The sequence below is a fragment of the Colobus angolensis genome, unplaced genomic scaffold (assembly GCF_000951035.1).
Source record: "Colobus angolensis palliatus isolate OR3802 unplaced genomic scaffold, Cang.pa_1.0 Scaffold92, whole genome shotgun sequence".
Classification (NCBI taxonomy): Eukaryota; Metazoa; Chordata; class Mammalia; order Primates; family Cercopithecidae; genus Colobus; species Colobus angolensis.
Genome location: NW_012123154.1, coordinates 1,309,448 through 1,324,498, shown reverse-complemented (window position 1 = coordinate 1,324,498; position 15,051 = coordinate 1,309,448). Strand labels below are relative to the sequence as shown.

Sequence of the window (15,051 nt, the reverse complement as noted above, 5' to 3'; positions counted from 1 at the left end):
AGTACCTGGGATTATAGGCATGCGCCACCACGCTCAGCTAATTTTGTATTTTTAGTAGAGAAGGGGTTTCTCCATGTTGGTCAGGCTGGTCTTAAACTCTCGACCTCAAGTGATCCGCCTGCCCCGGCCTCCAAAAGTGCTGGGATTATGGGCGTGAGCCACGGCACCCAGGCCTATGGGCTGATTTTTTTTTAAAAAAGATCCCCAGGGCTCTTGCTCATCTATGTCTGGTTAAGTAGGTCAGATGTGAGGCCTTGTCATCTGTATTTAAAACAGCACCCAGGTGAATCTGATGCAGCTGGTCTGTGGGGTGGGCATTCGTGACTCAATTGTTCAGGCCCCTGAGAGGCCCCTTTTGGGTTCTGGCTTCCAATCAGAACAAAGTCTCAAATTCTGAGAAGGGTTTCCACCAGGTCCTTGCTCTAAGGCAAATATGGTCTCGGCTTTGCCCAATCCTGACTTAACTACTTTTTAGCACCTTGGGCAAATCACTTTAGTTTTCCAAGTCTCAGTTTCCTCATCTGTAAAACTGGGTTGAAGGGCACATCATCATGTCCTTTTCAGGGATTAAATAAGATGATGTCTTATCCATTATGGTGTTCTGAACACCAAACACAATGCTTGTCACGAAATAGATGTTCATTAAACCTTTGCTACATGAATGAATGAAGGTGAAGGCTTACATAGCACAGTATCTAGGAATACACTAAGTACCCAATACACGGCCACAAGTTTATTATTAATTGACCACCTGCTATGTACTAAATGCACCATATAGGTTATTTCATGTACTCTGAATGGTAGCTCTAATAACCACTACCACCATTATAGAAGCAAATGAAGCACAGAAAAGCTGCTGACAAATCCAGCACTGACTGAATGAGCGACCTTGAACATTAAGGTGGTGACCAGGATTATGCTCAGGTCAGTCTGGCTGCCAAGGGGGAGTGTTCCTCTCTGATTCACTCTCTGTGTGTGAAATCAGCAACACATTTCATCTTTTGTTGCTTAAAGGGGAAATGACTTCATTTTTCTGCTGTTCTCCTGGAGAACCCCAATTCACCGGAGGAGTTCCCTGAAGTTCAACCAGCCTGGCCGACTGTCGCTGTCTGACACCAGCAGCTTGGTCTGGAGGGAGGGGCATTCAGCGCTGATGGCATCCACCCTTGGAGCTAGCGAGTCACTGGTGATAATGGACTTGGCCCTGGACGACTGCAGCCGGTACTTGAGGTCCTTCTCCGTCAGCTGAGTGACACCTGGAATCATGACAACCCCTGGCATAAAACAGAAGGGGATGTTGACTGGAGAGCAGGGAAGGTCTTGAGTATAAAGGTAAGAGATGAGGCCAGTAAGGGGCTGGGGAGGTTTGGAATGCCTGAGCTGGAAGAGGTAACAATAATAATAACAGCCTAAAAACCCTAGCATTCTGAATAAGTACATGATCGCTTATTCACTCAGCATCAGTGGAGGCTTGCTAGGCTCACTGTGGCCTCTTTCCTCCTCTATTTCTCTGCTGAAGGAACCATCCTAAGAAGGTAATGTTTCACTGCTCTGGACATTCGTGACAACAGGAAGAGCTGTCCCCCTAACCTCCTGCAAGGGATAATATCACTAGTTCTTTGATTTCCTCTCTATCTGCCTTCCTTTGGCAGCTGGATCATGCTGTGATAATGAGAATCATAAAGTCTAAGAGTGAAACTAACATAGATTGGTTATAGGAGTCCCTCATCTATAACTGCATTGTTCAGGTAAAATTCTAGCAACTAAAGTAAGGCTCCCAAACCACGACCAGCAGAAAATAAGCTTGATTTGTCCCAGTCAGGACTTTTTAAAATGATAGGTGCCAACATTAAAAGACAGGAGGATTTTTCATAAAAATCCAGAGTTTTCCATTACAAATCAGAAGTTCTGATAACACCGGTATTCATCTTGTCATGGGAACATTTGGTTCGAGTTGACAAGCAGCGACCCCATTTGATAAAGCATGTGATCTCCCGTTTGCCGCAGTCCTCACCACTCCCTACTGCCTTGCACTGACCTGCTTTTATCAATTACATCACTATCTGGCCCCTACTACGCAATCACCTCTGTGACTGTTGGGCAAATAGGAAGTAAGCACAACTCCACCTAGGGTTTATTTTTGCTCCATCTTCAAGACTCTGTGGACACCGCAAAGCTCTGGCAGGTTGTGTCTGACCCCAGCTAAAATTCCCAGCAGCCCTGCTTACTGACCTGTCCGGATGCAAGCCACACTGACCAGCCACCATTCCGGGAGCCGTGGGAGTACCAGCATCATTCTGTCCCCAGGCTGCAGGCCACATGCACCCCCCAGCACATTGGCTGCCTTCCTGGACTGCTTTCCCAGCTCCTCAAAGCTCCACTTGATCTCTGCTCCTGTGCCATTGACCCACCAGAAGGCAGGATTTGGGGGGCGGTGTCCAGCCTAGATGGTGGTGCAGGCAGAAAAAAAAAAATTGAAGTAATTTATTGAGAATTTTTGTTTGCTTGTTGCTGTTGTTTAATGTTTTATAATAGTTAATGTAAAATTCACAGGGTTCCAAAAGCAAAGCAATATGGAAAGGCATGCATTGAAAAGGCTTGTTCCCTTCCTTGTACCTATCTGCCCTGTTTTCCACTTCCTCTGCCTCGCTAAGTAACCAATTGTATTAGTTTTTTGCATATCCTTCCATAGGTTCTTTAGGCAAACACAAGCATATGTATTTTTTCTACTATCTTTTTAATGCAAAAGGTAGCACATGATTTACACTGTTTTCTATTTTTCCCTTTTTTATTGAAATATAATTCCGGTACCATAAAAATCACCATTTTAAAGCGCACAACTCACTGTTTCTTAATATATTCACAAGGTTGTGTAACTATCACCATTCTCTAATTCCAGAACATTTTTGTTGCCCTAAAAAGAAACACTGTACAAATTAGCAGTCCCTCCCCATTCCCTCCTCCTCCAGCTCCTGGCTACCACTTATCTGCTTTTTGTCTCTATGGATTTGCATCTTCTGGATGTTTCATATTAATGGTATCATATGATATGTAGCTTTATGTCTGATTTCTTTCACTTTGTACAATGCTTTCAAGATTTATCTATGTCATATCATGAATTGGTATTACATTTTTTTGATGGCTGAATAATATTCCACTGTATGGATAGACCACATTTTGTTTATCCATTCATTGGTTGACAGACATTAGGGTTGGTTCCACTTTTTGGCTATTTTAAATAATATTGCTATGAGGATTTATGTACATGTTTTTGTGTGAGCACATGTTTTCTATTGTCTTGGATATGTACCTAGCAGTACAATTCCTGGGTCAGTACTGTAATAACTCTATGTTAACTTTTGGAGGAACTGCCAAACTGTTTTCCACAGCACTACACTATTTTACATTTCCATCCAGGCACGTTGGAGGGTTCTAATTCTCTGCAGCATCTTCAACACTTGTTATTGTGCCTTTTTTTTTTTTTTTTTTTTTTTGCCATGCCACTGGTTATGAAGTGGTATCTCCTTGTGGCTAGATTTGCATTTCCCTAGTGAATAAAGATGTCAAGCATCTTTTCATGTGTCTATTAGCCATTTGTTTATATTCCTTAAGGAAATGTCTATTCAGATTCTTAGCCCATACTTTAATTGGGTTATTTGTCTTTTTCACTGTCGAGTTTGAGTTCTTTTAAAAATTTTCTTATACTTTTTGTTTCTTCATTTCTTTGACACATTTTGAGCTAATTTTTATATTTAGTGTTGGGTAGGAGACTCAATTAATTCTTTTGCATGTGAACACCCAGTTTTGCCAGCATCATTAGTTGGGAAGACAATTATTTCATCCATTTAATTGTCTCAGTACCCTTGTTGAAAATCAATTGATCATAGATTAGTGGATTTATTTCTGGACTCTGAATTCATACCTATTTATCCTAGTCTATCTTTATGCTAGTGCCACACTGTCTTGGTTACTGTAACTTTTCAGTAGATTTGAAATAGAAAAGTGTCAGTCTTCTTTTTTTTTCCCCAAGATTATTTTGGTCCCTATGGGTCCCTTGCATTTCCATAGGAGTTTTTGAATCAGATTGTCTATTTCTGTAAACAAGTCTCCTAGGATTTTGATAAAGTTTGCATTAAATGTGCTGCTCAATTTGGGGTGGATTTTCATTTTAACAATATTAATTCTTTTAATCCATGAGCATGGGGTGTATTTCTATTTGTTTGTATCTTTTCCAGTTTATTTCAGTAATGTTTTGTCATACTCCATGTACAAGCCTTATACTTCTTTGGTTAAATTTACTTATATGTATTTCATTCTTTTTGATGCTATTAGTAAATAAAATTATTTCTTAACTTCATTTTTTATTGCTTCTTACTCGAGTATTGAGTATTAAGTTATTTGCTCTTAAAATATAATGATGAAGCAGGGATTCCATAATAGTCACAGACATATCCATTCAAACAATGGATTAAAATAAAAGGAAAACAATGAGTCACCAATCCCAAGCAACTCTGAATCCAACTGAGAAAACTCTATGATGTTTCAAAGCCCTTAATCCTCTGTGGTTGTGGCTTTGCTTTCTAGTTGCTCAGCTCCACCCTCTGGGCTCCCAATTCCACATTCTTGGCTAACAACTCTGCCCTAAACAATCTTTTCTTTTTCAAGAAGGGTGACACATGTTTGCAGCTAAGTAGCTTTAACCACCTGCTTCCTGCCTGTAGAATTTGGGGAGTCCAACAGCCTTCTTTTATATTTTCCTCTCTCTGTCCAGTACAAGATGGCAGTGTTTCTACTGATATAACATTCTTAAGAAACTAATGGTTCTCTCATGTATGTCTCAGTGATTCATCCCATTAGAGAAGTGGCTCCTCCACAGATCTTTTCCACATAATCCCATCTCTACTGCTGGTTTCTGCCTCCATGACTGAAGGAACTCAGGAGCCTCATGTCTAAGCTCTTTAAAAAGTTCTCTGTGACTTTTTGATACTTGAATTGCTGGCAAAAGATTGTCCAACCACACTCTTTGATTTCCCTTTGCAGCATACTTTTCTGACAGTGAATATCCTAACTTTAATGTCTTTTATAATATAGGAAGGCTGAGAATTGTTCAAACCACCAATTTCTGGCTCTGTTTTTGCTTAACAATTCTTTCCTCTATCTCTTTCTTTCCTTTAGCGTTGTAATATAACCAGCACGAAGAAATCAGGCCACATATTCAACACTTGGCTGGGAAATCTTCTTAGCTAAATATCCAAGGTTATCCCTTGTAAGTTCTTCTATCCATATAGCTCTAGGAAGCTATTCAGCCAAAATTTCTGCCACTATGTAATAAGGATCCACTTTCCTTCAGTTTCTGATACTACGTTTTTCATTTCCTTCTGAGTTTTTATCATCTGTGCCTTTAACGTTCATATTTCTACCAACAGTCTGTTCATGATTCATGATTCTTTAAAACAATACAAGTCTCATCTATCATGTTCCTCCTTTCTTTTTGAGGTCTCGCTCATTAATCATTAATATCTGCATTTCTACTAACAGTCTGCTCAAGGCAATCTAGGCTTTTTTCTGTGCTCCTCAAAATTCTTCCAGCCTCTACTCATCACCTAATTCCAAACCTACTTGCACATCCTTTGGTATTTATTACAGCTCTCATTGCTACTCTTGGTGCCAAAATCTGTATTGGTTTCGAATAATCCGATCTATTGCTGCTATAATAAATTACCACAGACTTAGTTGCATAAAACAACACAAATATACAGCCTTATATTTCTGGAGATAAAAAGTTCCAAATCAGTCTTGGTGGACTAACATCAAGGTATTAGAAGAATTGTTTTCCTACTGGATGCTTTAGTGTAGAACCTGTGTCCTTGCATTTTCTAGTTTTTAGAGGCAATTCACATCCCTTGGATCATGGCCCCACATCACTCCCACCTCTGTTTTCATTGTCACATCTCCTTCTCTGACTCTGACCCTCCTTCCTTCTCATAGGGTACCTTATGATTATATTGGGCTCATCCAGATAATCCAGAATAATCTCATCATATGAATATCTTTAGTTATAATCATGTTTGCAAAGTCTCTTTTGCCATGTAAGATAACATACTCACAGGTTTCAGGGATTAAGATGTAAAAATCTTGGGGAAAGGGTGCATTATTTTGATAACCATAGCCATGCTCTTTCAAGTTTCTTTGAGTATCTTGTAAATTTTTGTCGAAAACTATACATTTAAAATTACATCATTTGATTACTCAGGAAATCAGATCCCTCCCCCCTCATCCATTCCCTGCAACTCCCCAGAGTTTGGTTTGTTGTTGCTGATTGTGGTCGTTTGTTTCGTGACTTTTGTGAACCATTTCTGTGAAGTCTGAATTATTTGTTCTGTGTGGCCACTGAGATCTCTACTTGGTTAGTTTAGTAGTCATCTTATGATTAGACAGAAATTTCTTTAAATGCCTGAAACCAATAAATCTCCCAGTCTTTGGGTGGGTGTTGGGGCACATCTTTAGCATTCAGCCAGGCAATTAACAATCCTGCCTTAGTCTTAATTTCCTGCATGCTCAAACTCTCAGTCTGCCAGAAGTGAGAGCTTAGAGTTTCCTCAGATCTTTCCTAAACATGTGCAAAGCCCTGGGAAAGAACACAGCCTTACGTAGGTGTGTTGATTTCTAGATTTCCAGGAATACAACATAATTTTTTAAAGCTCCCATAGACATTAGATTATCCAGCTTTTTTTTCTTCACTCTTTGGCGAGTCTATTGTTTGTCCCACTGGTATCCATCACCTTAGGCAACAATGAAGCTATAACATTTGTCTGGAATTGTTTTGGACAAAAACCCCCAGGGAAAAGGCTTTTCTCATTGGTTGAGCTTCAAATTGATTCAAATACAGTTTTACAAGTAGGGTCTTCCAAAGAACCAATGGGCAGCTCAAATAATAACAGTTCTTCATAGTGAAGCTTTGAAAAAACTCCAACTCCATTCTGTCCCCTCTAATGGTTGCCATTATGCACAAGAAATGGGGGCTGTTATTTTTCAAGGCTACCACATAGCTGGAAAGTCCTTATTCACAATTTTTTCCTCACCTAATCCTGCTTGCTTGTTTTTATCACTAGGAGAAGTCTTCTAAGGATGCCCCTAGTATTGCAAAAAGAACTTAGATTTTTGTAGGCCATCAGGAATGGAGCATCCTGGCTTCATCTCTTACATGCACTTCTCATTTAATTCTCACTATTACTCTAAGTAGCATATGGTATGACTACCATTGTACAGATGAGAAAGTTGAGATCTAAAGAACTTAGGGCACTTGTCCAAGGTCACACTTCAAGTACATGGATGAACAGTGTCTATCTGACTGCAAAGCCAGCTTTTAAGTCTCAGTCACCCTCATACCACCTTCGTAAGTTTCACTATATCTGCTGACAGTTAATTTTATTGTATCTACTAACAATGACATTTACATAATATTTTTTCTTTGAACAATCTCATGTTATAATTAACATGAATACAATTCTTTGAATTAAATTTTATATTTCCAGTTTTGTATTCTCCAGCTTTTCTTTTTTTACTCTTTGGTGAGTCTATTGTTTGTCCCTACTGTTATCCATCGCGTTAGGCAACAACGAAGTTAAACATTTGTCTGTAATTGTTTTGGACAAAACCCCCAGGGAAAAGGCTTTTCTCATCGGTTAAGCTTCACATTGGTTGAAATACAGTTTTATAAGTAGGTCTTCCTCTTATAAATGAAAAGTTAGTATCATGTAACACAAATAAAAAGTAACCATGAAATAGAGAGACTCAACAGACACAAATATAAGGGAAAATAAAGAAGAAAGCAGATGCACAGAGACACACAAATAAATCAGGGTTATCTTATTCAATTCTATGGATCTGTTATGATCTGCAAAAAGCTTTGAGCCTGAGCCCTTTTCTTTCCTTTTTTATTTTGTTTTATTTTATTTTGTTTTATTTTATTTTATTTTTTGAGATGGAATCTCACTCTGTTGTCTAGGCTGGAGTGCAGTGGTATGATCTCAGCTCACTGCAACCTCTGCCTCCTGAGTTCAAGCAATTCTCATGCCACAGCCTCCAAAGTAGCTGGGACTACAGGTGTGTGCCACCATGCCTGACTAATTTTTTTTTAATTTATTTATTTTTTTTATTTTTAGTAGAGAAGGACTTTCACCATGTTGGCGAGGCTGGCCTTGAACTCCTGACCTCAGGCGATCTGCCCTTCTTGGTGTCCCAAAGTGCTGGGATTACAGACATAAGCCACCGCACCCGGCCTTCTTTCCTTATTTAGAAGAGTAGTGCATGACAGTGAGCAAGAGACATCAAAGACAGAGTAGCAGCAAAACAAAACTTCCTCCTTCAGTTGATGAACAACTGGAAGGGAATCAGAAGGGACATAACTGTCTCACTGTGTGATTTGGGCTCAAGAATGCAGGACACTTCAGAGAAGGAACAAGCATGTCTAAGGCTCACAACACTGACTTAGAATTTTTTTCCTAAGTCTCAAATGCTAACAGTTTACATTTTAGAACTAGCAAAATTCCCAGGTCCAAATTTCCTCATCAACATGTCTTGGAGCCTTGAGTCTCATTGTGGTACCTGAGGGCAGCCTCAGATGCCCCAGATGGACTCTAGGACAGAACAGGCTTCACCTCTTCCAGCCGACTCCACACATCCAGCACATCATGGGCAAAGTTGAAGTACTCAGGCACCGGCTGCCTTCCTAGGCTGATGGCTTCCCAGGTGGCCACGATCTTCTGAGGAACAGGTAGAGGTGCTGGCTGTCCGCGAGACCCACAGAATCCCCTGGAGTTCCTCAGTACCTGGAGGACCAGGTGTCTCAACCATGGTCTCATGTGGTCGCCTCCTGTCTGTCACCAAAGAAAGGAAAGAGGGCATTGTCATAAATTCTGGACTTTGTGGACAACACGGAGGTTAGGAGAAACCTGTGGTCAGTGCTGACGGTGACTGTGGTCCCTACTGACTTGTAAAACAAACTCTCCACCTTCAGTCTCAGTGCTTCTGTGTGATGGTCATTTCTCTCCTCTGACCCCGAGATCCGTCCTTTTGACCTCTCACTGACTATGGGTCTCTGGGTCTGAGGTCTGAAATCACAGCCCACTTCTCAAGGTTCAGTACTTCAAAGGGAATCCCTCAAAAAGCCTTTGGCCAATCCTGAACTGACCTTACAAAGTTGAAGACAGCTCTAGGGCAGCACTGTCCAACAGAGATAGAATGTTAGCCACCTGTGTAATTTACAATGCTCTACTACTTCCATTAAGAAAAGTAGAAACAGGTGAGATTTATTATAATAATACATTTTATTTAACCAGATGGAGCCAAAGTATGACCATTTCAATGCATAGTCAATAGATGAATAAATTGGTAAAGAGATATTTTACATACTTTTATTTATTTTTTGTTTTTTTGGTACTAAGTCCTCAAAATCTGATATAGATTTTACCCTTACAAACACGCGTCAATTTGGACTAGCCACACTTCAAAGGCTCAAAAGCCACAAGTGGCTGCTGCATGGCATGATGTGCTTTTAGTGTCTTTTTAATTTTTTAAATTTTTAAAAATTAATTTTATTATTTTCAAAATTTTTATTATTGTGATTTTTGAGACAGAGTCTCACTCTGTTGCCCAGGCTAGAGTACGGTGGTGCCATCACAGCTCACTGCAGCCTCGAACTGAGGCAGTCCTGCCACCCCAGCCTTCCTACAGCTGGAACTACAGGCACTAGCCACCACGTATGGCTAAATGTTTTAAAGGTTTTTTTTGTAGAAACAGGATCTCACTGTGTTGCCCAGGAAGGGCTTGAACTCCTGGCCTCAAGTGATCCTCCCAACTCGGCCTCCCAAGTGCTGGGATTACAGATGTGAGCCACTGTGCCCAGCCCAGTTTTAGTGTCTTGCTACTCGAAGTGTGATCTGGGGACCAGCAGATGGGGCCCCACCCTACACCTGTAGAATTAGAATCTGCAAGTTAACAGGATGTTCAGATGTTAAAGTTAACATGTTAAAGTTTGAGAGACATTGGCCCGGGAGCTGCATGTGACCTCAGTTTCAGTTTCCTTGTATTAAATTCCTCTTAGTAATAATAATAACAAAATGTGGTAATAACAACCAACAAGAATAACATGGCACAACAAGAAAAACCATAACAGCTACAGTCTATCGAAGGCCTACTGTGTACCAAGCATTTTAAAAGTGCTTATAGGCATTATTTCATTAAATCGTTATAACAGCTCTATGCTGTAAATGTTATTTTCTCCATTTACAGATAAAGAAAGTGAGGCTTAAGGGGAAAAGTGACTTTCAGGTTTCACCTCCTGGAAAAACATAGGCCCCAGCCTCTGCAGTGGCCACCAGGCCTAGGCCTGCGCCTCAGAGACTTCCTTTCTCTGACCCACCTCTCCTGCCCCTCACCTCTCCTGAACTCTGCCCCAATCCTTTCCTCAGTCTCCCACCCCTGGATTCTTCAGGCGCCTAAACAGCTGATAATTTAGAATCCCCAGGCCTCCTTCCCATTCCCGGACACCATTTCAGATGTCACTTCCTGGTTTAATCGGCAAAGGCCTCAGAGGCAGCTGACACCTTCGGCTGAAAACTTTCTTTCCAAATTACCTTGCTCTTGAACCAAAGTAATGCAAAAGGTCTCTGTTTTCTGTTTCAGCTGAGCGGAGCAGGCCTGAATGCCTGTAAACACTGGGCTCCCTCAGAAAACAGCCTCCCACAGGGAACTTCGCCCCCAAATGCAGCCAAGAGTGGGCAGAGCCAGAACCCAGCAGCTGACACGGTGGCTTTAACTGGTCAGGCTGCGTTGAGCCAGTGAAAGCGGCCTCCTGCCAAATTTTCTCAGTACTCACAGTGGCTGGAAGATCAGACCTCAACTGTCATGCCTGGTGCGTGCACTGACACTGGTGGATATATTCCCTAAAAATTCAAGTTGCCATCTAATCAGAAAAAGCAACAAGAAGATTATGATGTTTTAACAGAAAAGGTACAATAGTGATAATAATATAAGTCAGACTTTGTTTCTTTTCTGCTCAGAACCCTCCAATAGATACAGAGAGAACAGAGGAGTGGTTCCAGGGAATGGCTCTAAGGCATCCCTTTGAAGTCATAGAATTGTTCTAAATTTGGATTGTGGTCATGACTGCACAACTCTAAATTTACTGCAAAAAATAGTAATAATAATTGTACACTGCCAAAAGAAGATTTTTGGGTGTTTGTTTGTTTGTTTGTTTTTTGAGACAGGCTCTTGCTCTGTCGCCCAGGCTGGAGTGAGGTGGTGCAGTCTTGACTCACTGCAACCTCCACCTCCTGGGTTCAAGCGATCCTCCCACCTCAGCCTCCCGAGTAGCTGGGACGATAGGCACGCACCACCACGCCTGGCTAATTTTTGTATTTTTTTGGTAGAGATGGGGTTTCAACATGTTGACCAGGTTGGTCTCAATTCTTGACCTTAAGTGATCTGACCACTTTGGCCTCCCAAAGTGCTGGGATTATAGGTGTGAGCCACTGCACCTGGCACAAAGGTGGTTTTTTGAAAAAGCTTCCTACAGTTCCCTATCTCACTCACAGTCCAAGCCAAAGTCCTGACAATTGCCAGGCGTGGTGGCTCACGCCTGTAATCCCAGCACTTTGGGAGGCCGAGGTGGGTGGATCACAAGCTCAGAAGATCGAGACCATCCTGGCTAATACGGTGAAACCCTGTCTCTACTAAAAATATAAAAATTAGCCTGGCGTGGTGGTGGGCACCTGTAGTCCCAGCTACTCTGGTGGGCACCTGTAGTCCCAGCTACTGGGAAGCTGAGGCAGGAGAATGACGTGAACCCGGGAGGCGGAGGTTGCAGTGAGCCAAGATCGCGCCACTGCACTCCAGCCAGAGACACAGCAAGACTCCGTCTCAAAAAAACAAAAACAAACAAACAAACAAAAAGTCCTGTCAGTTGCCTACAGGGCCCCACAGGAATTCCTGCGAGATTTTCTCCTCAAACACCCTGTCTCACTCTGCTCCAGCCATACTGGTCTTTTTGTTGTTTGTTCTCTGAAGTTCTTTTTAAATTATTTTTAATTTTTGTGGGTACATAGTAGGTATATACATTCATGGGTTACATGAGATGTTTTGATACAGGCATGCAGTGCGTTAGAACCACACCAGGGTAAATGGGGTGTCCATCACCTCAAACATTTATCCTTTGTGTTACAAACAATCCAATTATACTATTGTAGTTATTTTAAGCGTATGGTTAAATTATTCTTGATGATAGTCATCCTGTTGTGCTGGCAAATACTAGGCCTTGTTTATTCATTCTTACTACTTTTTTGTACCCGTTCACCATCCCCCTTCTCCTCCAACTCCCTGCAACACTTTCCAGACTCTGGTAACCATCCTTCTATCCTCTCCATGAGTTCATTTGTTTTCCTGTTTAGCTCCCACAAGTAAGTGAGAACACAATGTTTGCTTTCTATGCCTGGCTTGCTTCCCTTCATATAATGACTTCCAGTTCCATCCATGTTGTTGCAATGACAGGGTTATGGGTGTCTTATAGAGAGAATGCTGAACCATTAACTGCCTTTCTTTGCAGTGATTCAAACATCACACTGGATTTTTATCCATCACTGTATGTTGTTCCCCTGTGACTCTGTCTCATTTCCTGGCCTGGCCAGTTTGGCTCATTTCCACGCAGGCAGCTCCTTTCCCTTGCTGCCAAGCTTATCCAGAGGGAACCATCTTCTGGGCCTTCAGTGTCCACTTGCTCAGCATTCAGTCCTCTACTGTGACCCAGGATACAACCTCATCTCTGAATCTCCAGCCAGATCTAAAGATACAATCTCTACCCTTAGAAGGGTGTACGGACTGTTGGACATTATCTATTTTTCCGGCAGTCTAATCTCAATATCACTACTATCCATCAGTACTTTTTAAAAGAATATATAATCATAAGACATGACAAATGCTTCATAAATGTTCAATGAAAACTGGATACACTTTATAGATAATATAATCACAATTTTATTTTTAAAAAGTATATATTAATCCCATACATAACAAAATATGAATGTTTCTCTAAGTAAGATGATGTATGATTTTAATTAACTCATTTTTTCTGTATGTTCTATGTTTTATAAATTAAATCCTGTTCTTTTCTAATCAGAAAGAAATTAATGTTATTTTACAAAAAGAAGCTTTAAGTTGGGCACAGTGGCTCACGCCTGTAATCCCAGCACTTTGGGAGGCTGAGGCGGGTGGATCACCTGAGGTCAGGAGTTTGAGACCAGTTTGGCCAACATAGTGAAACCTCGTCTCTACTAAAAATACAAAAATTAGCCGGCTGTGGTGGTGCATGCCTGTAATCCGAGTTACTCAGGAGGCTGAGGCAGGAGAATTACTTGAACTCAGGAGGCGGAGGTTGCAGTGAGCCAAGATCGCACCACTGCATTCCAGCCTAGTCAAGAGAGCAAGACTCTGTCTCAAAAAATAAAAAATAAAAAAATAAAAAAAAAGAAGCAGCAGCTTTATCAGTAAATGAGTATCATCATGAAAGTGTCTATGTTATGCCAAGAAACAACTAACTGTGTGCAAGAGTGAAGGAAAGTGAATAAAGGCCATTTGAGATAATAACCCAAGTGTTTTAGTTTGTGACTAAAAGTTGACAAGTGTGAAAGATGTCAAAATAATATATGCCAGAGTAGATTGTTGATTTGGACAGGGGAGAAAAAAGAGTCAAACATACCCCAGGAATTATTGACAAACACAGCATCCAGAAAAGGAATGATTGGCAAGAAAAGTTGAAAGGGACATGATGAGTTCAAATTAAGACATTCGGGTATTTAATGAGTGTGGTTCAACCAAAAAGAGCTTTTCTAATAGGCAGATGGAAAACAATCTTAATAGTAAATGCAATCAATTTATCAAATCCAGGGGAGTAAATGAGGGAGTAATTTACAAAGGGGAATATTTGAACTCATGCATTTAAACAAGCCAACAAAAGTATAGAAGTTAAGTATGGAAAGAGAAGAGTGGGGCCACGTACCGTGGCTCACGCCTGTAATCCCAGCACTTTGGGAGGCCGAGGCAGGCGGATCATTTGAGGTCAGGAGTTTGAGACCATCCTGGCCAACATGGTGAAACCCCGTCTCTACTAAAAATACAATAATTAGCCAGACATGGTGGCACGTGCCTGTAGTCCCAGCTACTCGTGAGGCTGAGGCAGGAGAATCGCTTGAACCCTGGAGGTGAAGGCTGCAGTGAGCGGAGATGGCGCCACTACACTGTCTCAAAGAAAAAGAAAAGAAAGAGAAGAGCAAAGCGCTAGGATTAAAACCCATAGATGTTAAAATTTAGTGAAATGAATGTTAATCATCTCCATTAGTATTTAATCAGAGTTGGGCAGCAGATAGCCAAAGGCTGCAAACTCTGACAATAATAACGATGCTAATAATATCAACAGCCTTTTCTTTATTCATTCGACAAATATTTATTGAGCACCTATCACCTGGTAAGCAAAGTAAATTATGTGCAATTTAGAAGATAATTAATGTTATGAAGAAAAATAAAATCTGGAAGGATGATGAGGAACGCCTGAGACGGGGACGGGGCACTTACAAGTTTAAACGAAGTGGCCGGGAAAGGCCCAACTGTGGAAGTGAGATCTGGGCAAAGACTGGAACAAGCTAAGAGGGTGAACCTTGAGTCTAGCTGGGTCAAGAGCCTCCCTAGCAGGGAAAACCACAAGTGCAGAGGCCCTGACATTGTACTGAAGGACTGGCAGGGACACACCAGTGTGGCTGGAGCAGGGTGAGTAGAGCTCTTTCTCCCCAAGGAGATGAGGCCAGGGTGGTGATGGGTGAGGGGGCTACTGCCTTCTAGGTACCCAGCTGCTCATTTTGCATAAATCATCTTGTTTTGGCCGGGCACGGTGGCTCAAGCCTGTAATCCCAGCACTTTGGGAGGCCAAGACGGGCGGATCACGAGGTCAGGAGAGCGAGACCATCCTGGCTAACACGGTGAAACCCCGTCTCTACTAAAAAA

The 15,051-nt window shown here is 41.5% G+C and overlaps 1 protein-coding gene across 1 annotated transcript in view; it reads right to left on the bottom strand.

Moving 5' to 3' along the window:
• ACSM5 (acyl-CoA synthetase medium-chain family member 5) overlaps nucleotides 1-10,769 on the bottom strand; it is a 30,945-nt gene extending 20,176 nt beyond the window's left edge. Inside the window, 4 exon segments of the mRNA XM_011931961.1 lie at nucleotides 1,064-1,274; nucleotides 2,233-2,443; nucleotides 8,661-8,879; nucleotides 10,638-10,769. Of these exon segments, the coding sequence (XP_011787351.1) occupies nucleotides 1,064-1,274; nucleotides 2,233-2,443; nucleotides 8,661-8,864 (626 nt within the window). The 5' untranslated portion in view covers nucleotides 8,865-8,879; nucleotides 10,638-10,769.
• Nucleotides 10,770-15,051: the final 4,282 nt, after the last annotated feature.